Below are 25,544 nucleotides of genomic sequence, written 5' to 3'. Positions count from 1 at the left end.
TAATGTCTGTGTCATTTTGGTCTCTTGTGGACAGTTATCTCATTGACAATCATACCACATCTTCTTTTTTTTTTAAATATATTTGCCTGAGGTAGTTGAAACCTTAGTTTCTTAATATAAACGAAAACTTTGCCTAATTTCACAGACCTGTTATATTATCTAGTTTTTACAACTTACTGCATAGAGTGTAACTGGTTATATTTGATTGAACAAGCGTCGACTTCCACAGTTTTTAAATGTGACAATCCAAACTGTACACATCTATCTAAAATTTTGTCTCAAATTGAGTTATCTACTCTTCCACCTCTAAACATGTCTTAACTAAGAAACCTGCTAAACAATTCCTTTCATAGCAATACACTACTTATGTTAAGGGTGAATTTGTTTTCAGATTAATTAGATGTCACACTACTGGGAAAGTTCCAAAGTATATTTACATATGTTACTTTGTTAGTGTAAGAGGTACATACTTATAAACACACTATACATGGTGTCAGTCGAGCGATCTGTTACTTAGTTAACCTGTTCGTCTGTGTGTTTGTACACACATTTCATTACTCTAAAATACATATGTTGTTCTTACTGTACTAAATTATGTGTGTCAGCAAAGCTATACCATATCATGTGCGAGTAAGTACTTGTTCATCATGTCTAGATGTTAATGTGGTCAAAGCTCTCTTTTAGGCATTGAGGTAACTAACTCAAATAATTTGTTACAACAAACAATAACAATGGAAGATGAAAAGAGTATTACGTATTAAATGATGGTTCTAAATTTTACCCAAATACATCTTCCTTCAACTTGGACTTCAGATTAAATAAGTTAAAACATTTTGAAGAAAAGAATCCATGTAAATACACATATATTGGTTTATCAGGGAAAGCTACTTTATAAATAACACTCATTCAAACTAGAGAGTTGAGAAGACAACTTGACTTAAAGACAAAACACGGTTTCAGTACGTGTTTTTTTTTAGGTGGGTTATTATCTAAAAATAAATGTGGCATGATTGCCAATGAGACAACTATCCACCAAAATATGAAACAATTCAAATGAGAAAAATAACGGCATAACTTATAACAAAACAATCAATCAAATTATATGACAGACATAAACCAAGGACAACCATTGAAACCTAAAGAATGTGGCGGGGTTGGACATGTTCTTGAGTGTTTTTTTCGACAGGCCATGATGGGTTTTGCCTCTTAATGTCGTCCACCCCCTTTTTTAACTACTTTTCGCATCCCTAGTACAAATAGGTTGCTAAGTTTGAACTTAATTTCAATATACAAAGGCGCAACATTCATTATAAAATATCCCTTTTCATAATTGAAAGCGTCTAAGTGATTTCTTATAGAACGAAAAACTATGGGGCATTATGAATGAACGCAACATTTCTATGCACATTTGAAAATAACATTGTGTGGCCAATTAAAAGGAAGAAAAGAAAAGATCCAGAGAAACAAAATACATAAAACAAATTTTAAAATGGAACCGGAAACGATGATGCAAACTGTATATAGATTTATGATATATTTAAAAGTATAATAAATCCAGTCAGTGGCGGATCTAGAAATTTTCATAAGTGGTGGCCCACTGACTGCTCTAAGAGGGGGCCCGCTCCAGTCACGCTTCAGTGATTCCCTATATAAGCAACCAATTTTTTTTCCCAAAAAGCGCTTTTTGAATTTATTGCTGATTTGTTCAAGCCCAAAATAAGCATGATCAATTTTCCAATGAAGTAAAGGAAATATATATAAAAACACGCCTTTTTCATCTTTATATTATTACGTTAACTCGCTTGAAACATGTCTTTCGACCGTGTATCCCTTCTCTCGTGCAGCATTTGCTCGAATTTGATGCCTATAAAGTATATCCGATTTATGATTAGATATGAATGAGTGTTTCCATCTTCTAAATGTTTATCATTTTGTTTTCTATATATATATCTTTATTCTCATATAGTCAATGCATTACATCAGTTCAAAGATAACAACAATAACTATTATAATATATATTACAAAACAAGGAGAGAGGTTTCGGAAGTCTCTAGCCTTGAGGACAAACACAAGTATTAATATGTTTTATAAATAAACAAAAGTTTCTTCAGGACTGGTTTTCGTGTACTCGACACAAGTTCCGAAAATTTAAAAGTATTATGTCGTTGTACAAAACAGGAGGATAAATACTCTGTACGTTTTTGATCTAAAAAAGAACATTCCAATATGTACTGATATTCGTCTCCAATTTGTCGATTTTTACATAGATGACAAACACGGTTTTCTCTCAGTTCATTTTGCCATCTTCCTATTTAAATCGGCAATTTGTTATTGGTCGTTCGAAATCGACAAAGAACAACGGCATCTTTAAAGTTCAAAATGTTAAAATATTCCTCAAATTCCTAGTTTTTCTTAAAATTACCAACTTCCACTTTAAAAGTACTTTTTATTGGTATAGTTATCAAAGCCGAAAAATTATCTTAACGAAATCATATCTCTGTCTTTTTGGCGGTAAAAGTTTTGTGAAGGCATGAAAGTTAAACTCGGACATTTCCGCAAGACATTGCAAATCTATTGTTTTGAATAGAATATGTAGCTCAATTTTTTTTTCAAATAGAATGTTGGGAGCTAACACTTAGTACAAAACGATCGTGCTTACAATTTAATGAATTATCTTTAAAAAAATTATTTTTGAACTGAAATGTTTCAAGTTTCCAAATTAAATTTCCGATGGGACATTTCCGTACATCATATTCTTTTGAAAATATGTATTCAAATTTTATATGGAGACAGCCATGTTAACCAATACTGAACTATATCACGACAAAGAAAGTTTATGTAAAATTTTGAAGAGTTGCGTGAACATTTCGCGAATTGTTCGAGTTTAATGTAAAAATAAACTTCGCGTTTGTTACATTGGAACAACGCTAAGTAAACGTTTTTTTTAGATATTCTGGGTCCTCCTTAGCCTATGAATTTTATATTTTTATTCTTTCACTATTATAATGAGAAAATTTAATAATCAATCTTTATTTTTCATGTATAATTTTAAATATTTATTTCAGCATTTCTATAATTTTTTTCCCGTCAAATATTTACTGAACGCTATTTTTCGTGGTAGTAGCAATATCTAACGTTGCGTCCGTACGGTGACCTATAGTTGTTAATGTCTGTGTCATTTTAGTCTTTTGTGGATAGTTGTCTCATTGGCAATAATACCACATCTTCTTTTTTATACACCTATGATAACAGCAATATTTTTTTCTCAAAACAATTGACAGAACTGAGAACGTAAACTATTATATTTTTTCAATATCATACGATACAATCTTTGTAATTATGATCACTTTTTCAGTGAATATAGAATAAAGGACTTTTTGTTTTTGATACTGACTTTTTCACAGTAAAATATTTGTAGTTGTACGTCCTTGTGAATAGCAAAGAAACCTTGAATTTCATTTATCATTATAAGTTTTATCGGAACGCCAGTTCTGTTGAAATTGATCAGTCAAATAGCTTCTGCTTTAAACTATTAGTATTTACTCAGCCATTTTGTGCTAAAGCCAGTTTGTGCTAACCAGATATTACTATATAACCACAATGTATCAAGAATATTTTTTATAAACATAACCCATTCAGACTTGCAATTATTCTGCGAATATTTTAAAAACATAAAATTATACAAAATAAAATGTGTGACTACTTATTTTCTTTGTCGTGGAAAATTCTACACCAATAATTTACCATACGTAGTTTAACATAGACTCCCATTAGAAACACACCAAGTTCACCATATACCATAAAGTTTGGAGTTGACTTTTTCAAGTTCAACGGAAAACCAACGGTCTAATCTTTTATATACAAAAGAGATCCACGTATGAACTACATGTACATGAGTCGAGAAGACTGTACATCACGATCCTGACTAAGGCCAGTTAGGACAGGTGCAAATATTTGCAACCGGGTTAAACGTTTTAATGGAACCAAACTGTCTCCCTCTTCTGAAACAATAGTATAACATCACAACATAGAAATGTGCATGAATAGTCCAAAGATAAATACAATAAACTCATTTAAACAACCATAGTACTAAGTATAACAACGCTAATGTTGCAACATGAAGAGCAGGTATCGCTTACCCGACCACATTAGAAAATACCCAGCTTTAATTGGATTCCTGTTGCTCCATCCCTGATATTGTGTGTAATGTTATAATTGGTTTTTATATCTGTTTGATGTTTATTTTTTATTTATCAATTTCAATTGGGACCTTCGGTCTCTTTTTGAACCATATAACTTCAAACAAAATGTGCTAAAATATACCAACAGATGCGCTGTCAATTGTTTTAGACCGTAGGGGGATTTCTAAGTGGCTAACTTGTGTGTCTGTGTTGTCTCTATTCAAAATTTAGATAATTTGATATCGTATTTTATTTTTCACAAATAGTACAGTAATAATTGCCACATGCTCTATCGTTCCAGAGACCATTTTCAAATATCGATGTAGTTAGACAATCCTCATTTCCCGTAAATTCGTTAGGTTCGCCGGGGTTCCAGAATGTTCCGTTTATCTTATCTTTTGATGGTTGCAACGCCAATCACCTTCAGTGATGTCATCTTTTCCGCCCAGCCAGTATATCCCTGATAAAGAAAATACACATATACGAAAGATAAATGGTCGTGTTAACCCAAGCCCTGATTAATGAAAAAGAAATACCCGCATTTTTTTTAAAATAAAATATTTAAGAGGTGTTTTATTTTGTAAAACACTGTTGTCAATTTAAGTACTTAGAAAGTATCAATGAAAAGGAACATTCCATCTCCACTTCTAAAGAATACATATGTGTACATTGTGATTTTTCTACAATTGTCTTTTCAATCCTTTTATGTTATTGTGAACGTAAAATGTGTAAATAAGCAATTCCATAAAGTCGTAATAATGATTTTTTAACAATGTCGAGAGTTCATTTATACAAAAAAAGCCAAAATAGGTAATGATAGTGTGCAGGAACATGGGCATACGTTTATAACGGTTATAATCTCTCTCATTTTCTATCAAAATAAGATAAATTTACACAAAAATGTTGATATAATCCAGATAAATTGCTGAACTGGATTTGAACCCGAAAAAATACAATTTAATTAACAAACAATGGTATAATCTCCTAAATTGTTTGATTCATCCACTAAAACCTCTTTGATACCAACCCTTTTTACTATTCTTAGTTTTTTCAAAGTACAAAAGTTTCACTTTGAACAGATAAAAAACTTCTAGTTAAGCAGCACGAGCCCACCAAAACCGAATTGACTTCAGGTGCTCCATGTTATATTTGATCTAAGTCGTATTGTCATACTATAATCATAGTTACTATGTGTCAAAAATAGTTGTTATGGTTACGCGTTATTCATTCAGGTGAACCCATTCTGATTCTACTGTTCACTATACTTGTGACAAAGAAGTCAAATAGCTTGTGTGTTGTGTTTCCCTAATGACTTTTTAGTAGATAGACTTTAAGAATCTTGCATTGTGGTTTAATGTTCTATACTGAATAATGGTGCACTAAATATATTTGTATGAATGTTCCGACTTAAAATTTTCAGTAATCAGAACTAAAGATGTTGCCGTTGGAAAACAATTATGACAAGTTTCGGGAATGATCAGATAACAGGATTTTTTTTATCCTCTAATTTATTTTTTTTTTTGTAGCCTTGAACAGTTGAACATTTGTCATGTTTGACAGCTATATCACTGACCTAAATTACCTGATCGAAAAGGATCTTGTTGAATTAAAACGAGGAAGAAAAATACAACATACTTTATTTACATAATTATTCATTTAGTTATATACAGTGAGACAAAGGGAACAATAGTGAGTCTTAAACACCCGTTAGTTCAATGTTCACATAAGCAATGCGATTGCATGTTTGTTGTAGTAACAATTATTCATTTAATTAGTCAATGAGTTGTTGTATAGGCCACCACCACAATATTATATTCTTGCCACACCTACTATTGGCCCATCCCATTTGTTACATCCCTTTTAGTCCTTATTTGCTGGTTCAAACAGTTTGGAGAAGTTGCTTATCACATGTAGAATTGGAGACGAATCTGTATACAACAATTGATTTACTTGAAAGGCCCACAGGTTTACGGGTGTCCATGGCATCTTCTATTGACAGATATTGCATTTCAGATTCAGAATATCATTGTTTAAGGTTCTAGTAAAAATTATCTAAGATACGGTTACATGTAGTATTATAATCATGAACGTTTCCTGCTGTACTGATTAATTCTGGTATTTAGTGTTTTCGGTTTTGGAGTTTTAGGTGGCATAGGAATAAATTTAGTTTCAATTTCGCTTTCCGAACCGATGTTTGTAACCTGCCAATCAGACGAAGGAGATTGGTTTGTCGCATCTTTACAATTATTACCGGTACCACCTTCGCTCTGTAAAATTTTAGTATCTTGGTCGAATACCATGTCAAAATTTTGTTCTGCAGCATATTTATTTGCGACTTTTATATCAAGCTTTGCACTATGTTGGTTGAATTCTGGACAGCTATCCGATTTTTCTGTTTCTGTTTTTTCCCCGGCATTGCTTACTTGCTTTCTTAATGTTAAGTACCTTTCATAGATAGCTTTACTAACTTTGTCACCGGGGCCCTTAGGTATAAAGCAATCTTTAGTTGAATCTTTTTGAAGCTTTGAATATCTGTAATTCCTCTCACGGGGTGCAGAAGTCCAGCTTATCATATCCATGGCTACTTCTGAATTTACGTTTGATATGTCATTGGAAGCTGATGTCCCTGCAATCGGTCGCAAAGCTGTATTTGGCCTTGGTCTCATTGACATGACTTTGATTTTCTCTTTCTTCACATTCCTGTCCTTATTGATGTTCAATGTCCTTTTTATGTTTTGGGGTAGCATCTTTAACGGTTGGAGCATTTTAGGTGGAATAACAGGGAAATTAGAGACCTTGCAATTTAGCTTTTGACTCGGCAACAACGGTGGAAGTTTTACAGGCTCCCAGCAGGATTTGATCTTCTTTGGTGATTTAATTGAAGCAGTATATGATTCGTCCACGTTGTTTATGTTTGGTAACAGTGGTTGTGGTTTCAGCTGTTTCGAAGTGAAATCGTTCATGTATTTCGTTTTGGTTGGTAGCAGTGGCGGAAGTTTCGGTTGAGTGGAGGAGGGTTCATCTGTGTGTTTTATTGGTTTGTTTGCTAAAAGTGGCGGGAGTTTCAGTTGTGTGGTGGTGGATTCTTCCATGTGTTTTATTTTTTTGTAAGCTAACTGTTTCACTGGAATCGGAATCTTAGGCTTCTGAGATTTTCTATGTAAATCGTTTCTAAGCCCCTCTTTTCTGAAATCATTTTCATTTCGTTTGTTATTTTCTTCAAATTCATACTGCTGACATTCTATATTAAGTTCGTGGTTTTCAAAACTAAGAACGGAGTCAGACCTATAGCAAGTACAATGATGGTCGAAACACTTCCCGGTACAGCAATCATCCAATTCAAATATATTTTCATAAATTGGTGTCATGATATTTGCCCTGCCAAGTCTTCCCATGTATAAATTGGTATTTCCAAAACTGATAGTATTGGGCTCTATCAGATGTCTGGCATTCTTTTTATCGCGTTCTTTTGAAGAAATAAGTAGTTCTTCGTTGAACATGTGAAAATGATTGAGTTTGACATCAGTAACGAATTTTGAAAATGGATCTTGAACTCTTGATTGTTTACATTCTTCAAATGAGTTAAAAATATGTTCCAGTTTATTCTGATAATCCAGAAGAAATTTTTGCTGATCTCTCAGGAAATTCAGCCGGTCTTGCATTGACCACTGTAAATGGTTCATGCATCTCTGCATTACATGTCTGTCAGCATGATGGAAATCGATATGTTGTTCGATCTCTTTCCTAGTTCTGTTGTCCGATAGTTCGCTTGGTTGCATATTCTGTAGTTTGTTAATGGCTGTTCCGATGGCGTGTCCATTTTCTTCAACTAAAAACTTCCAGTTGGCAAGCAACCTGAAACAATATTTTGTTATTCATCGTAATTATAACCCAATGAATAGTTTTTGACATAAAATGTGGACTTCTAAGAATTGGAATATTTCTTTATGGATTACATGTATTTTTTGAAACGTGTTGATAAAATATTATGACAAAACGGCATTCGGTGGCTATAAGTACAAATACATAAGAATATTAACTAACGACCCAAAAACGAGTACAATATATAATTTCTGACTTTTGACAATAAATGCGAAGCTGTATTTTGCAGCACTTTATAATTTAGATTTTATTTTATCTTTAAATATTGTGATATTGTCTCATAGTCTCTCTTATACACTAAATAAAACTTACTCTTTTCCTGTCTTCAATACCCTATCAAATGTATCGCAATCTATCATGGGGTTCCTGCTCCTTGACGTGCCTACAAAAATACGTGTATTTGTTTCAGAAAAGAATGCAGTATGAACAATGCATCAATAAAAATGTATAGAATATACTATAAAAAGCAGTTGATATAAAAGCATTAAATTTCCGAACAAACTTTAAGTAACATGAACAAGTGAAGTGAAAATATACATAAGACCTTTTTTTTTAAAAACAAACCTCCCTGTTATATGTATATGTATGTATGACTCAAAATATCTAAGAATAAACATGAAACACGTTTTTAACTTACTTCTTTCTGGTGTCGTGTTTATCCAAAGTTGAACTTTTGGAGTAGTATTTTCTTCCAGACCAGGATCACTAAAAAAAGAAAAACAGTGAGTATTTTCAAAATTGACTGAAATACTTCAGGTTTAGTCAGATTATACTGCCTAGAGTAATGGTTTATTACAGTCATATAAACATGGATGTATATCTCATGTACGGATACATATAAGAATATGAGATAGGATTGCCAGTGAGAAAGCCCTCCATAGGAAACAAAAAGACACAGAAAGTAACATATATAGGTCAACGTATGGTCTTTAACAATGAGTAAAACCCATATCGTATAGTCAGCTATGAAAGGCCCCGAAATAACAAATATAAAATATGTAAACGAGAAAACTAACGGTTTGATTTATATACAGAATAATAATCGAAAAACAAATATCATATACAGCAACGGACGACAACCACTGATTTACAAACTCCTAAATAAGGACAGACTACAGTGGCGGATCCAGGTGGGGGATCGGTTTGTGGAACCCCCCTTTTTTCGGACGATCAATGCATTTGAATGGGAGCAAATAGTTGCCCCCCCCTTTACTCTGGGTTTGGAACCCCCTTTTTAAAATGGCTTGAACCGCCCCTGGACAAATACAGAATTTGACTATTTTGTAGGCACACCAACACCCGATTACCACCCGCAAAATAGTTTTTGCTATCTCGTACAGCTGAATTTTGTCTACTGCCATTATAATACAATGGATTAAGACAATTGTGTACAACATATTTAATTCGTGTTGCATGTACCTACTAAATCTGCAGTGCTGTCAGTCATTAATAGGACGTAGTTTATCTTACTAGACTAAGTGTAACATATAATGTGGTTTTTTTTTTGGATCGAAAGATATGTTAGCATATAAATATCGAAGTATTACAAGAAAAGTTTAAGTCAAACCAAGTTTCGACCACGATCTTTTAGTCTACAGATGGAGATCTATCCTTAAAAAAACTATTTTTATTATTTTGCGTAGTACTGTTGTGCGGAATATGCAGTGTATAATAATATAAGTATTATTTAGGAAAAAAAAAACCTACGACTATAATAGTTTATCTGATAAATTGAACACACTTTTAAGCTAAGGATAAACCATCATTTATTTAATGCGTCACCTTCTATTTCTAACTTTTTCGTTCTATCTCAAGAATACAATTAAATATCATTATGAGGGAAATTTTTGGAGTAGTTGTCTTTGTTTTATACTTTTGCGTGCACAATCTTTTGACTGTCAATTATATAAACTATAATAGGTGTACTAATATAAAGATACACATGTTACTTGAATCCGCATTTCGGACATCCAGTTTAGTCGTCAATAATAAGCACAATTGATGCTGTAAGGAGTTATAAAAAAGGAATATTAACTTAAATTAAGCATACCGATTCTTCTTCATTTTTTTCTTCTGTAATTCTTCTATACACTGACTGAAATATTTCGATTATGTTGGCTTCTTGTAAAATAACATCAAACGGTTTCGGTACAGATGGAATTCTGTAGTGAGGGGGAGGTGCCGTCACATTGACAACGTCTCTTCAGTTGACTGTGTCTTCCATTGTGACGTTCACCTACGCCCAGCTAATCTGCACAACATTCTACATGCTGTACTCTCAGAAAGTGCAATACACGTTTGCATTTAGTTTTGCGTTAGTCAAGCAATTATTCGCTCAGCCTAGATAAATGTGGAAATACCGAATTTAAATCTGCGTACAATTCAACGATTTTTTAGAAAACCATGAACCACATTTCTTCTTACAGAATACAGTGAAAGTTGTTCTATATAACAACTAACTATGAACCGTAAAAGGTTCACAATCATACATATTAAGCTGTTTAAAGATCTCAAATGCCAAAAAAAAAGAGTTATTATGGCGCGATTTCTTCAGAAATTAAATACTAAGGGCTTGCTTTTATGAACAGTAAGCATTTTTTGGAATAAAATAGAATAACCTTTTTCAAGACAAATCGATGACCTTTTATTTTTTTTAAAATCTTCGATGATTCTAAAAATTATAGAAACCAAATTGATTCAATTTCATTTTGTCTTTTCAATTTTAACAGTTTTTATTTTGAATGCACTCGGGGAAGGAAGGGGGACATAGACTTGACCATTGCGGATTCAATTTTCTATAATCTTTTTCTTGACCTGTATTGTAGCCAAACAAATAGAATCATATTCAAAACAGTGTGTTTGTGGCCATTGATTGACGTCCTTAATTCATCCAATGACTGGGAAAGATTATGTGAACGTTTGTCTGTAACGACACTGCTCAGTATACTTACTTATCAAAGAATTTAAACTGTAGGGTCACCAAAGGTTCTTAACGCCTTAATAATGAAATAATTCGAAAAATTAATCAGGAATAACCTTTATGTTTTGATTTATATTCTTGATATAAATCATATAACATCGTGTTATTCATGATTAATTTTTCGAATTACTTTATTTAGGTATTGAGAACCTTTGGTAACCCCGCAGTTTAAGTGTCTTTAACAAGTACATAGTGAGCAGTGGTCGTTACAGACAAAAGTTCACATAATCTGTCCCAGTCAATGGGATAATTTAGGACGTCAATCAATGGCCACAGCCACACTGTTTTGCATATGATTCTAATCGCTTTTAGAAGAACACATAGACTCCTCTCAAAAAATGTGCTAAGTTCTAAAATTTTCAGAGAGAGAGAGAGAAAGATTAATAATTAATTATTACCAGGATTAAATGTTTCCATTATTGATTGGATCAAACCTCTTTCCTGTTCTGTTTCAATGTTTGCAAGATGTCCTCCACGAGACTGGCAATAAAGCTGTAAAATGTTATAAACGCAACCATTTATTTTTTATCTAAATTTTGAAGGAAAAAAATGAAGAAACAACAAACCGACTTTTAAAAACATGAAATATACGTCAACTAGATACACTTAAAATTTTCTTGAGAAAAAACCTTCATGTCAAAAAATATGACATTAAACTTTTTGAATTTGAATATGTCTGAGTTTTTTTTATAATTTGGTGAAATAAAAAAAAAAACAATGTAAAACATCATGCACTTTTCCGGTCCTTATATTGGTATAATAAATGTATAGAATCTATAAATGTCATGATTTTCCTGCCCTTTTTTATATCAATGTTTCGTTGCTTTTCGATAAGCTACATACTTTAAAGTAATTATCCGTAGTGGTCACTGTCACCTTTTAAATTTTTACAAACGGTCCTCAAACTGTTGCACTTAACGCTCGCATAAAACAGGTGATTAAAAATGCCAATTAGTTTTGAATTATGCATTTATATTACAAAACATAAAGGTATAACAAGTGTCTCAAATACGAGCTAGACATAACAAATAATTCATCAATACTTCTTTAAATATACCATAGCTTCATTCCATGTTAACAGTTTTTGATGAACCGTATAACATTTGCTGTAGCCAACAATCCACCGAACATCACAAGTATGTGCAGAGGACACAGTAACTACAAAAATAAAAAAGAAGAAAACCCTTAAAGCGAAAAAGCAGGAGACATGATATACACTGTTACGCTCTGAAACTGAAATTGTAAGTTTTCTATTCTTTCAAAATCAAAATTGGTCAAAACTCCGAAACAACGGAAAATTACAAGGTGCTTACATCCGATAAATTTTCACTCTATTAGATAGTTATCTGATTGGTAATCATTCTTAGCTGTTGTCTGCTCAATGCATGGTCGGGTTGTTATCGCTTTGACCCATTCCCCATTTCCTTTCTCAATTCTATTTCCCCAATTTAACAAAAACTGTCAAGGATTCTAACATATTGATATCCACACTGATCTGTGTCCACACTTATTCTTACAATATATCAATATTAAAAATAAAAATAAAAATCAGCATTATGACAGGTTGCTGTCTTAATGACGCATATATAAAACATCTACTCTATGATCGGAATCATGATCTATATAAACAATACGAAAATACTATGTAAGTACATTTGATTATCAGTATTTTGAAAAATGTTCTTGTTTGTTGTTGAAAATAATACAGTTATCGTAAACAAAATCATATACTTACGGGAAAATAATGACAAAAACAAAAAAGATACATGAACCGGAGTCTTAGAAATTGATTCTACTGGCATCTTTGTTCTTCTCATATATGCTTATGTGTGACTAGATAGATAAAGAGTCTTATAACAGGACTTATATGTTACATAATAACAAAATCCGTGTTCTTATCTCTTAGTACATTAACCCCTTACACACCATTATTTACATCGAAGTAAAATTTAGGCTTTTCAAAATTTGAAAATCAGTGATACAAATGTACTAAAGGCAATATTTACACGAATTCTGTGTTTTGGTCGAAACTTTAAGTGATTTTTTTTCTCTCCCAAAAAATATTTAAATGTCCTTTGAAATCACATGTTTCCAATCTAATTAAGATATTTGGCATATGATAGATCTCTGATTTCGTTATACTACATATGCCTTTATGTTTCTATACTAATAATTCAAATTTATAAACACAAATACTGGCATGTTATAGAACAACGTTTTTGGAAGAAATTTACGGATTAGCTTCTTTTTTTTTATTCCAGTGACGATGTGGCCTGATCATACCTTCTCTATTTACAAGTTGGAAAAAAGAGGTAGGTGTAGTTCTAATTTTTGTTGCATACGAAGCAGGAACGCCTTTCGGAGTACCTGAGTTCACCCGGATTTTTGTTTAAGTTCATGTTGTCCAATCTTTAGATTTCTGTGTTTTGTAAATGTTATTTGTCTTTTTTTAATTTTTGGTCACGGTGTTTCGTCGTTTGTTTTTTTAGCTCACCTGGCCCGAAGGGCCAAGTGAGCTTTTCTCATCACTTGGCGTCCGTCGTCCGTCGTCGTCCGTCGTCGTTAACTTTTACAAAAATCTTCTCCTCTGAAACTACTGGGCCAAATCAAACCAAACTTGGCCACAATCATCATTAGGGTATCTAGTTTAAAAAATGTGTGGCGTGACCCGGTCAACCAACCAAGATGGCCGCCACGGCTAAAAATAGAACATAGGGGTAAAATGCAGTTTTTGGCTTATAACTCAAAAACCAAAGCATTTAGAGCAAATCTGACATCGGGTAAAAATGTTTATCAGGTCAAGATCTATCTGCCCTGAAATTTTCAGATGAATCGGTCAATCGGTTGTTGGGTTGCTGCCCCTGAATTGGTAATTTTGAAGAAATTTTGCTGTTTTTGGTTATTATCTTGAATATTATTATAGTTAGAGATAAACTGTAAACAGCAATAATGTTCAGCAAAGTAAGATCTACAAATAAGTCAACATGACCAAAATGGTCAGTTGACCCGTTTAGGAGTTATTACCCTTTATAGTCAATTTTTAACCATTTTTCGTTAATTAAAGTAATCTTTTACAAAAATCTTCTCCTCTGAAACCACTTGGCCAAATTAATCCAAACTTGGCCACAATCATCTTTGGGGTATTTAGTTTAAAAAATGTGTGGCGTGACCTGGTCAACCAACCAAGATGGCCGCCACCGCTAAAAATAGAACATAGGGGTAAAATGCAGTTTTTGGCTTATAACTCAAAAACCAAAGCATTTTGAGGAAATCTGACATGGGATAAAAATGTTTATCAGGTCAAGAACTATCTGCCCTGAAATTTTCAGATGAATTGGTCAATCGGTTGTTGGGTTGCTGCCCCTGAATTGGTAATTTTGAGGAAATTTTGCTGTTTTTGGTTATTATCTTGAATATTATTATAGATAGAGATAAATTGTAAACAGCAATAATGTTCAGCAAAGTAAGATCTACAAATAAGTCAACATGACCAAAATGGTCAGTTGACCCCTTTAGGAGTTATTGCCCTTTATAGTCAATTTTTAACCATTTTTCATAAATCTAAGTAATCTTTTACAAAATCTCCACTGAAACTACTAGGCCACAATCATCTTTGGGGTATCTAGTTTGAAAAATGTGTCCGATGACCTGGCCATTCAACCAAGATGGCCGCCACGGCTAAAAATAGAACATAGGGGTAAAATGCAGTTTTTTGCTTATAACTATGAAACCAAAGCATCTAGAGCAAATCTGACAAGAAGTTAAATTGTTATTCAGGTCAATATCTATCTGCCCTGAATTTTTCAGATGAATTGGACAACTGGTTGTTGGGTTGCTGCCCTCCAATTGGTAATTTTTAAAGAAATTTTGCCGTTTTTGGTTATCTTGAATACTATTATAGATAGCGATAAACTGTAAACAGCAATAATGTTCAGAAAAGTAAGATCTACAAATAAGTCAACATGACCTAAATGGTCAATTGACCCCTTAAGGAGTTATTGCCTTTTATAGTCAATTTTTAACAATTTTCATTAATTTGGTAAATTTATGTAAATTTTTACCAAATATAGTTCTCTGTTACTAATGGGCAAAGTTCATGATAGATATAATTGTAAGAAGCAAAATCGTTCAGTAAAGTAAGAACTTCAAACACATCACCATCACCAAAATACAATTTTGTCATGAATCCATTTGTGTCCTTTGTTTAATATGCACATAGACCAAGGTGAGCGACACAGGCTCTTTAGAGCCTCTAGTTTTAATAATTTTTGGTCATTGCAAACAAGAAATTTGTAGAAGAAAATAATTTGTTACGGAAATACTTAATTTATTAAAAAGTAAAATCACAAAAATACTGCACTTAGAGGAAAATCAAATCGGAAAGTCCATAATCACGTGGCAAAATCAAATAACAAAACGCATCAAAAACGAATGGACAAGAACTGTCACATTCCTGACTTTGTACAGTCTTGATTGTCCTAATTATAAAAGGTTTCCTTAAATAGTTGTTTTTTGCTTGTTTGATAGGCTTGTCTAATGTATGAATACATTTCTTTTTGAAATAGTTTGGCAACGAGCAACATTGAAGAGACATTTATTGCATATAGTTAAGTAATATTAGAACTGCCGACAAAAAACTAAAATTCGTTTTTTTGGGTAAACCTCCATAGGGAAGCTCAAACGCCACAGTATGAAAGTAAAAGATGTAGAAACACTCATATATGTTAAAAGCTTTGGTACTTAAGGGGACCTAAAAGGAATATTTTAAAACGCATGAAAGGATTCAAACCTTATTTTGATAACTAATATAGATATGAAAACGTATGGCTTAACATCCCTTTTCCTACCTTTTATGACAATGTCATGTCTTTATTAGAATGTACTGATTGATAATTTAGTCTAGGAAAAAAATATTCATTTATATGTTGTTATGTACCTGTGCAAAATTCTGAAGCCACTTGTTGGAGTCACTATAACTGATTTCATGGTGTATGTATGAATGTTACTATGGACATCAATGCTCCTCAACTTTGTAGAAGAGGTAGAGGGTTGTTGCTCACAAGGAAGCTATTAAACCAAGAGTTCGAAATGTTGAAGTTGGAATCATCCCTTCGTTAATTTCACGGACGCTATCACGAGTTGGTTGACTGTTATGGAATAACCGTTTCACAGATGATATCAGATATGTTCCTCACGCCGAAATAACAATTTCCTTCCCTTTTAATGAATGTGGACTACCGAATTAGACTATTGACGGGGTTTGTTATAAGATGAGCAACACGACGGGTGCCACATGTGGAAAACATTTGCTTACCCTTCCGGAGCAGCTGAGATCACCCCAGTTTTTGGTGGGGTCCGTGTTGCTTATTCTTTAGTTTTCTGTGTTTTGTCATGTACATACTATTGTTTGACTGTTTGTCTTTTTCATTTTTAGCCATGGCCTTTGTCAGTTTTTTTTTCGATTGATGAGTTTGCCTGACTGTCCCTCTGGTATCTTTCGTCCCTCTTTTGTACTTGTTTGGCTTTGACTATTTCGATCTGAGCTTCACTAGTGAGTCTTATGTAGACGAATCGCGCGTCTGGCGTATTAAATTATAAGCTTGGTATATTTTATTGTTGAAGGTCGTAATATAGTAACATATAGCTGCTTAAAAACCACGTCAGAAACTTGGCAGTGATGAATTAGAATATGCGAGTATTTTTCGAATTTGTCAAAGTGTCCTTTACTTTGAATAACGAGAGGTGTATGCTTAGCACGACAACACGTACAATATCTGATTGAACAATAAATAACAAAAAGTGAGTTTCAAATTTATTACGTTGTATGATTTGTAGGAATGTAGTTTAAACTGGTTGGACAGGTGTAGTCAAATAGAATAATGTTATATTTCTTAAACAAAAAATACGAAACAAATATTTCCTTACATTTTGACATGGAAGGACACCATTAATTTTACTACCGTATTTTGATATAAACGCATATTCTTGACCTTATCCTGAGGAATCAAGGAAATTGCCGTCCTAAATAGAATTTTAAAAGTGTAATCTGTCTCTATGCATTAAAAGGTTACACCATACATTAACTTATAGTTGTATCATGTGACGTAATTAAGTTGTTTATGGTTCTACTATCCCCATATATATACTGCAATCTGTGATATAAACAATAAATATCTTAATACTTCTGATATTAGAAAGGTACAGTCATCGTCAAAGGTAGTATTTTTTTCAGCTGTTACAGGTTGTATATTTCAGTTATTTTTAATGTACTTTTTTCAAATTGTGTAGTTCTAACATGTTCATTTATTTCAATTGATTATTCGTTTTTCTGTAAACCTTGTGGAAAGGTTTGTAAATATAACTTGCGATGGGAACATCGAAAGTGAGTATTGAATTTATATACAGTCAGGTAGTATAGACCATGTGTTTGTAACAATGTTATGTGTTTGTATGTGTTGTTTGTCATTGCATTGTAAGGAGGCCTCGGTGGCCGAGTGGTCTAAGTAGTTACTACTGTAATCACTAGCCAGTCAACACTGAGGTTGTGATTTCGAACCCCGCTCCTGCGGGTGGACGTGACTCAAATCTCAATTGACTAGGATTGTCAGTTTTCCTTTCGAAGGTTGGTGGTTTTCTCCGTGCACTCCGGCTTTCTCCATAAATAAAAACTGACCGCCACGAAATAGCCTAAATGCGGTGCTTTAAAGTGGCGTTTAAACACCAGTAATCAATCAATCAATCAATGCATTGTATTACTTTTTATTTGGAGTCTTAGTGTTGGTGGCCGATATGGTATGTTGCATTGTTTGTTAGCAAGTCCTAATATCCCTATTTAATGTAGTACTGACATATCTATACCTCTCAATGGTTTCTTATTTGATTTTTTTAGATTATGATGAGAACTATCTGTGTATGTATCAATCTGATATTGTTGGTGATTGTGCATGCCCAGAATGAGTTCGTTCCTGTTGTTCTAAAAGATTGCTATTCGTACGAAAATATGGACAATTTCCTAACCATTGGAACATTGGAACAGATCAGATGTTTGCAGCAGTATATGTTAACCTCAAAAAATGGTATCATCCAACATAAACTGAATGATTTACTTCGAATCCCTGTCAGCATGACGTATTCACAAAATGGCAGGAAACAGATGTTGGACATCTTACCAATGAGTGAAAGGAAAATCTATAACTTTCGTCCAGAAACGTTCAAACACCTAACGGTAAGGCAAAAATATCTTTTAAAAATGTGTTTCAACTGACTAAGGCATTACGGCATTCGCTTTCCACTTAATTGTATTACACGCATCATTATACATTACTAGTATACATGTTCCACCTCTTTGTCAATGCAGTGACACAGACAGAATGAGAAATCCTGTATGGCCGTCTGTTGTTCTGTTTTCACCGTCTTTCTGTTCGTTTGTCGTTCTGTCACATCTTTATATTCGCTACTTCTTATTAAACACTAAACTTATTGGGAATTTCACATGATTAACTTAGTATACTTTGACATTCTACAGTCAAAATGCAAAAATAATATCACTATATATATTCTGGAACAACTCTTTAGAAGTGAACATCTTCTGACGCGGAAGACTTTTGCTGCCGATATGTGTTGACAATTGCGATTACCTCAGTCATTAAATAATTTCAGTACGCTTTCAAAATCGTCCTATAAGTTGTTTTTATTTATCTACAATGTCAATTGCAGAGAATTGGATCATCATGAAAAGTCAATTTTGATCACTAATAAAGTACTGTAATCTGTCAGTCCCATGTTCACCGATTTCACCAAAATACTAAAACGTATATCCAAACATAAAGAGGTTAGAATAAACGTTACAAGTTACAATAGATGTGCGCGTCTGGCATAAATACAAAATTTAATCCTGGTATCTATGATGAATTAATTTACAAACACTGGGTCGATGCCACTGCTGGTAGAGTTTTAATTCCCCGAGGGTATCACCAGCCCATTAGTCAGCACTTCTGTGCTGACATGAATTATCATTGAAATGGTTATATTTATAAATTACCTGTTTACGAAATTTTGAATTTTTGGAATACTACGGCTTTTCTACCTCAGGAATAGATTACCTTGGATGTATTTAACAAAACTTTTAGGTATTATGGTCCTCCGTGCTCTTCAACTTCATGCTTTATTTGTCCTTTTTTTTTAACGTTTAATAAAAGGACCCGAACGTCACTGATGAGTCTTTTGTAGACGAAACGCGCGTCTGGTATAATTAGTATAAAATTTAATCCTTGTATCTATGATGAGTTAATCGATAATATGTTAAATTTTAGCATTTCCTGTGTATTTTATAAAATTGAGTATTGAAATTGTGTATGTGTCAAAGAGACAACAACCCGACCAAAGAACGGAGAACAGCCGAAAGCCACCAATGGATTTTGTCAAGTCTCAATCTATTTAACCATCTAGGTGACCTCCAAAGACTATCGACAGTCATATAGCCCGATATAAACTTGCATATACCTGTAGATACAAATAGATAATTAATTCGTGCGGTTGGATTTTTCTAGGTCTGTTTTATTTCATATAATAGGTTAAAAATATATGTTACTTATTGTTCTTATCTATTATATAAGAATGAGTTTTTATGGATCGAATAAGTCAATCAGATGGTTTACCCTTGTTTCATTTTCAATGTTACACCCAATTTACAATAACCGTTGTTGCCAAGTCCAGGGGCGGATCCAGCCATTTTGAGAGGAGTCTATGTGTTCTTCAAAAATGTAACATTGTTTTCCTTTTGATAACTGAACACGACTGATTCATGCGTAACCAATCTCTTAAATTAGCTAAGGTGGTAAATTGAATGTCACATGACTACTATTATAATTAACGTCGAATTATCGTTTCACTACTCTACTACTTTACTTTCTTTCATGATTGTTATTGTGTTACATATTTGTTTTTTGTTCATTTTTGTACATAAATAAGGCCGTTAGTTTTCTCGTTTGAATTGTTTTACATTGTCATTTAAGGGCCTTTTATAGCTGACCATGCGATATGGACTTGGCTCGTTAATGACGGCCGTACGGGGACCTAAAGTTGTTTATCTATGTTTCTTGTTGGTCTCTTGTGGAAAATTGTCTCATTGGCAATCATACCACATGTTCCATTTCTTATATAATAATATTTTTTCAAATCTTGTAGTTGACACCCCTTAAACCCAAAATGAAAAAAATATTGATGATCATGAATATACAACTATATGTTTCAGATTGTTGATACCGGACTTCATTTGAAAATTTATTAATCTGTTTATATTTTTTTATTGTAGGGTTTAATAAAGAATCGCGTCAAAAGGTCAAAGAGACATACATTGAAATCCGGTCAAACACGAAATCCACTATCTGACAGTGTTCCGGAAATTTCACATTCGCCTATTCTTGGTCAACTATTTCCGACTCATTGGAAGAACTAATATGACACAAGAACGATTCGTAACGCCTCGGATAATACATGAACCTCTAGTTCTTTGGACCAAACTGACAACTGTCACATATAAATAAACATCCCTCGTGAGGATTTCAATTATCCGATCGTCAAGTTGATATTGTGATTACTTGCGACAAGATGTAAACATTTATATCCGTGTATATTTCTAAATGTGCTGAGACAGATACCATTATTTTAATATATTATCATGCTTAAGGCAATGGCTAATTATGTAGTTACTATTTTACTACCTGGATGATTTTAAAAAGAAGAGTATTATGAGATAAAATTACAGAAAAAAATTGTCATTTATTAATGTATACTTTTATTTGCTAATTAAACTATGACAACAATGACAGAAAAGGCTATGCACTATTCTCTTCATCTCTTCATCTCTTCATATTAAATGAGTCCTAGGAAAACGAACACAATATGTTGAAGACTGTAAGGGTTAAATAAGCTTTGATCCTCGATCTTGATATCTATATCATAAACGGGAAGCTAAATACAAAAATTTATGATAAAAGAGATGATTTTTCATTTCCTATTGTTAATTATCCATTTTTAGATGGTGACGTTCCCTTGTCACCATCTTATGGTGTTTATATATCTCAACTTGTACGATTCGCTCGTGTATGTAACAACGTATTAGATTTTATTTATGTATTACTGAAAAATTATTACACCAGGGTTTTCGATATCACAAACTGGTCAAAACATTTACTAAATTTTATCACCGGTATAAGGAAATAATTCGAAAATATAACTCAACATGCAGACATCTTATACGTTCAGGTATTTCACATCCAATTTTTTATGGAAATATTCTTTATAAAGCACAAAAATGTCAGTATTCTCCTCAGAAACTAAGAAAAAACCTTTAAATAGACTTATTAGAAGGGGATATAGTTACGATACTGTTGTCAGGTCATTAAAGATTGCATATTTTGGCTTTAATATTGATTCACTGATAGGGTCTTTGCATCGGAACTAAACACATTTATTTCTAAAAAAAAACAGTTGTTGGCATGACACGGGTTATGTTCTTCTCATATATTTTATGATAGTATGATACTAAACCCCTAAAGGGAGGGATTATGCCTGATATTCATATCATTAACACATAATCTTTCAATCAGTTTAATTGAGGTCTGGAGCTGGCATGTCAGTTAACTGCTAGTAGTCTGTTGTTATTTATGTATTATTGTCTTTTTATTTATTTTCTTTTGTTACATCTTTTGACATCGGACTCGTACTTCTCTTGAACTGAATTTTAATGTGCGTATTGTTATTCTTTTACTTTTCTACATTGGCTAGAGGTATAGGGGGAGGGTTGAGATCTCATAAACATGTTTAACCCCGCCGCAATTTTGCGCCTGTCCCAAGTCAGGAGCCTCTGGCCTTTGTTAGTCTTGTATGATTTTAAATTTTAGTTTCTTGTGTATAATTCGGAGTTTAGTATGACGTCCATTATCACTGTACTATTTATATGCATATTTTTAGGGGCCAGCTGAAGGACACCTACGGGTGAGGGAATTTCTCGCTACATTGAAGACCCATTGGTTGCCTTCGGCTGTTGTCTGCTCTATGGTCGGATGGTTGTCGCTTTGACATATTCACCATTTCCTTTCTCAATTTCATTTGATAGTTATTGTCATCGGGTTGCTGTCGCGGGGAAGTATATACTCCACATCAACCTTTTTATAAGTTTATATGTTTATTTATTAATGTATACTTTTATTTGCTTTTTAAAACTATGACAACGATGACAGAAAAGGCTATGCACTATTCTCTTTATATTAAATGAGTCCTAGTAAAAGAACATAAGAAGACTGTAAGGTGTAAATGTGATTTGGTAGTTGTTGTCATCGGGTTGCTGTCGCGGGGAAGTATATACTCCACATGAACCTTTTTGAAAAGTTGCATTGTTAAATTACTCTTTTTTGATACATGTACTAACCACATCAAAACGTACCTCGTCGATTTAAGAACATTTTGTTAAACCAATGCAAACACTTCACTATATAGGAAAATGAATCCAACGAAATAGACTAATAGTATAGGCATATATGTAAATGTCATATCCATATAGTAGATTACATACTTTTGGTAAGCTACTAATCAATTGTTATTCAGAATCACGCTTAGAAGAAACGCTGGGAAATTGCAATGATAAAGTTGCTGAAATATGCTGTATTTGATGATTCAATTTGACTGTGTTATATGGAAAAACAATTCCTAGTCTCCAAAAGGCCAATGACATCAAGGTCAAATGAAGTTAATCACATCTTTTGAAATCTGAGCAAGATAATTTTTTTTTTATCAAACTCTCAAAGAAAAACATTAGTATCGACACTCGAATTGCAATTTAATGTTTATTTGGTTTCGCAAGTTTTATTCCCATTATACATGTACTGTTAAAAATGAAATCATGCAATTGGATTCATTAGAAAACTTTCATATATGAAAAATTAAACAAGTTTTTGACACTTTTTCTTTTATTTCTTATAGACCAATAAGTTTTGGAGAATTAGAAATTCTGAAAGAACTGTTGTGGAGCTATGTTGTAATTTTAAATTTATTTAAAATAAAAATCTGACAAGAATTATACAAATAAGAGCACTTACAAGACAGGACAGAAGAACACAGAGACGCACAGACGAAAAGACGAACAACCGATTTTCAATACCCCCGCAATGCGTCCCATTTGGAAACAACAAAACATGTATGTGCCTGTCCCAAGTCAGGAGCCTGTTATTCAGGGGTTGTCGTTTGTTTATGTGTTACATATTTGTTTTTCGTTCATTTTTTTTTATATAAATAAGGCCTTTAGTTTTCTCGTTTGAATTGTTTTACGTTGTCTTATCGGATCCTTTTATGGCTGGGATTTGCTCATTGTTGAAGGCCGTATGGTGACCTATAGTTGTTAATGTTTGTGTCATTTTGGTCTTTTGTGGATAGCTGTCTCATTGGCAATCATACCACATCTTCTTTTTTTTTTATATTTACAAATAATTTAAGAAGACTGAAATAGACGAGAATCAAAACAACCTTGATAAAAATTCTTATGAAAGAAAATACAGAAAAGCTCCTCGGAAACATAAAACATAATAAAGGTATGTTCATCCATTGCTTTAAAACAAAATGAAAGCAGCGGACTAGCAACTAACACATTAGACCTTAATGAGTACATGAGATTGTTTTCTGATAATAAAACAAATACCAATACACTATGTTTTTTAAAGCAGTATTTTTTTTAACATGATCTGCTTCTTAACGAAAGTCACTCCGTAATAATTCTTTTTTGCATATTCTAATCTGATGTTTAGAATAATCTTCATTATTGCAAAGGCCTATAATGATGATATAAAATTCCTAAATTATTATATGATTCACTAGGAAACAAAAGTGTTGGCTCTTCATTCCCATAGTTTGACGTCCATCGCCTTTCAGATTCAGTCTGATTAACCATTCTATTTATAATCTCATGACAAAGGAAAATTACGAAAACTAATAACTCAATTGTTTGTAAAAGTGATGTTTTTGTTATACACTCTATATAACCTTTCATTTGATTTACTGAAAATGTTCAGTTTTTACACTTTTAAAATGAACACATCCACCTATTTTTTTGAGATCGGAGGTATGATATGTGTAATGTAGATTTGATGACCGATTATTTGATATGCGACAACGCCATATTCAGGATTTTTTGCACTAATTAACCCCGTTTAACTCTTTTTTTTTTTTTTAGAGGAGAAGAATTTGATATTTGAAATGTACACATCATGACCTTTCATTTGATAGACGACAACCTTATCTTATTAGACATTATATTTTTTCTACTTTATGACCTCACCAAACCCATTTTCGGGGGCCATAAATTTGAAATGTACGCTTTAAAGATTTTCAAATTGAAGGTATTAAAATACTGATATTTTTTTTCATTCATAGTAGGTTGATATATGTTATCTTTTAAAAGATTTCACACAAGCTTAATACTTTCAAGAACAATCTCGTTGTAACTTTTGCATAGACGGTCGGACATTTTTTTAGCTTCGTGTATATAATGTTGAGCTCCTTGAAAGGAACATGTTATACACAGTTATATCCAGCAAACTCTTATCGATTGTAAGCTTGAAATTGCGGTGTATTTTTTTTTTTTGCACTCATTGACTTTTGACCTTTGGTGCAAATGAAGGTTCACACGAACTTAAGATTATAGGTTACAGTCCAATCTCTATAAAAGGATTGATTTTTTTATGTTTTCCTAACGCAGTAGAGACCCTTAACAATCTACCTAATACTTGCTCACGGAAATTTGATTTAATCTTTGAATTAGGATAGCTCTCCTATAAGAATGAATACATAGTTTGTTAGATTGAATCCGGAATATATACAACATAATGCGCATTGAGAATTAATATCATTATTCATCTAGAAAAATAGGCTTATGATGCACTATCATGTCACTTTAAATAAAACAGATGTAAGAAAGTGAGGTCAGAATTATAACATGTAACAATGTAGATATTTCCAATATACAGAATAAACAGTATACATATTCAGGTCATATGTTGGAGCATTACTGCGATAGTTTTGCTAGGTGATAGTTCATCAATGTTTACTGGGTGAATAAATAGCAACTCTTGTAACAGTTTGTTATATACTATTACAAAAAGTAGATTCACAAAAATACTGAACTCCGAGGATACGGAAAGTCAAATTACAAAATTAAAAGATAAAACACATCAAACGAATGGACAACTGTCATATTCCTGACTTGGTAGAGGCATTTTCTAATGTTGCCAAATAGTGTTAAAAATGATAATTAAGGAATTTAAAACTACCCTCAAAGAGTACTTTACCAAAAGTTATAGTGCGTCATCATCAGACTTCTTTTTATATTTTTACACTTATTATTTTATTATTTTCAATATGAAGCAATTTGTCATATTAATATGTGTGTTGGTTTTTTTTGTATGTCGAAAATGTAAGCCGTTTACATGAATAGACCCCATTGGAAAGGT

General features: G+C 32.8%; 3 protein-coding genes across 3 annotated transcripts; 1 reads left to right on the top strand and 2 right to left on the bottom strand.

Moving 5' to 3' along the window:
* Positions 1 to 4,413: 4,413 nt before the first annotated feature.
* LOC134714129 (galactose-specific lectin nattectin-like) lies at positions 4,414 to 12,900 on the bottom strand. The gene is made up of 4 exons (XM_063575375.1): positions 12,779 to 12,900; positions 12,101 to 12,201; positions 11,442 to 11,535; positions 4,414 to 4,641 (listed from the first exon to the last, which is right to left on the bottom strand). Exons 1-4 carry the CDS (start codon positions 12,858 to 12,860, stop codon positions 4,568 to 4,570), a joined length of 351 nt encoding a protein of 116 aa, XP_063431445.1. The 5' UTR covers positions 12,861 to 12,900; the 3' UTR covers positions 4,414 to 4,567.
* LOC134714128 (uncharacterized) lies at positions 5,802 to 10,252 on the bottom strand. The gene is made up of 4 exons (XM_063575374.1): positions 10,114 to 10,252; positions 8,701 to 8,768; positions 8,376 to 8,445; positions 5,802 to 8,036 (listed from the first exon to the last, which is right to left on the bottom strand). The coding sequence occupies exons 1-4, from the start codon at positions 10,125 to 10,127 to the stop codon at positions 6,263 to 6,265; spliced, it is 1,926 nt and encodes a 641-aa protein (XP_063431444.1). The 5' UTR covers positions 10,128 to 10,252; the 3' UTR covers positions 5,802 to 6,262.
* Positions 12,901 to 17,186: 4,286 nt separating the features above from the next.
* LOC134714127 (uncharacterized) lies at positions 17,187 to 20,780 on the top strand. Its single transcript, XM_063575373.1, has 3 exons — positions 17,187 to 17,259; positions 17,933 to 18,268; positions 20,357 to 20,780. The coding sequence occupies exons 2-3, from the start codon at positions 17,936 to 17,938 to the stop codon at positions 20,498 to 20,500; spliced, it is 477 nt and encodes a 158-aa protein (XP_063431443.1). The 5' UTR covers positions 17,187 to 17,259; positions 17,933 to 17,935; the 3' UTR covers positions 20,501 to 20,780.
* The last annotated feature ends 4,764 nt before the right edge of the window (positions 20,781 to 25,544 follow it).

Source organism: Mytilus trossulus, chromosome 4, assembly GCF_036588685.1.
Source record: "Mytilus trossulus isolate FHL-02 chromosome 4, PNRI_Mtr1.1.1.hap1, whole genome shotgun sequence".
Taxonomy (NCBI): domain Eukaryota; kingdom Metazoa; phylum Mollusca; class Bivalvia; order Mytilida; family Mytilidae; genus Mytilus; species Mytilus trossulus.
Note: the sequence above shows the minus strand (reverse complement) of the source record. Positions and strands in the feature narration are given on the sequence as shown.

What these genes read in the sequence shown, in the direction of transcription:
- LOC134714127 (XM_063575373.1), top strand. Translation starts at nt 17,936, where the DNA reads ATGATGAGAACTATCTGTGTATGTATCAATCTGATATTGTTGGTGATT. An exon ending in AAACGTTCAAACACCTAACG is followed by an intron (nt 18,269 to 20,356) that starts GTAAGGCAAAAA and finishes TTTTTATTGTAG; the next exon opens with GGTTTAATAAAGAATCGCGT.
- LOC134714129 (XM_063575375.1), bottom strand. Translation starts at nt 12,860, where the DNA reads ATGAGAAGAACAAAGATGCCAGTAGAATCAATTTCTAAGACTCCGGTT. An exon ending in TAACATGGAATGAAGCTATG is followed by an intron (nt 11,536 to 12,100) that starts GTATATTTAAAG and finishes AACATTTTACAG; the next exon opens with CTTTATTGCCAGTCTCGTGG. An exon ending in AATGGAAACATTTAATCCTG is followed by an intron (nt 4,642 to 11,441) that starts GTAATAATTAAT and finishes TTTCTTTATCAG; the next exon opens with GGATATACTGGCTGGGCGGA.
- LOC134714128 (XM_063575374.1), bottom strand. An exon ending in AAACACGACACCAGAAAGAA is followed by an intron (nt 8,446 to 8,700) that starts GTAAGTTAAAAA and finishes GTATTTTTGTAG; the next exon opens with GCACGTCAAGGAGCAGGAAC. An exon ending in GTATTGAAGACAGGAAAAGA is followed by an intron (nt 8,037 to 8,375) that starts GTAAGTTTTATT and finishes ATATTGTTTCAG; the next exon opens with GTTGCTTGCCAACTGGAAGT.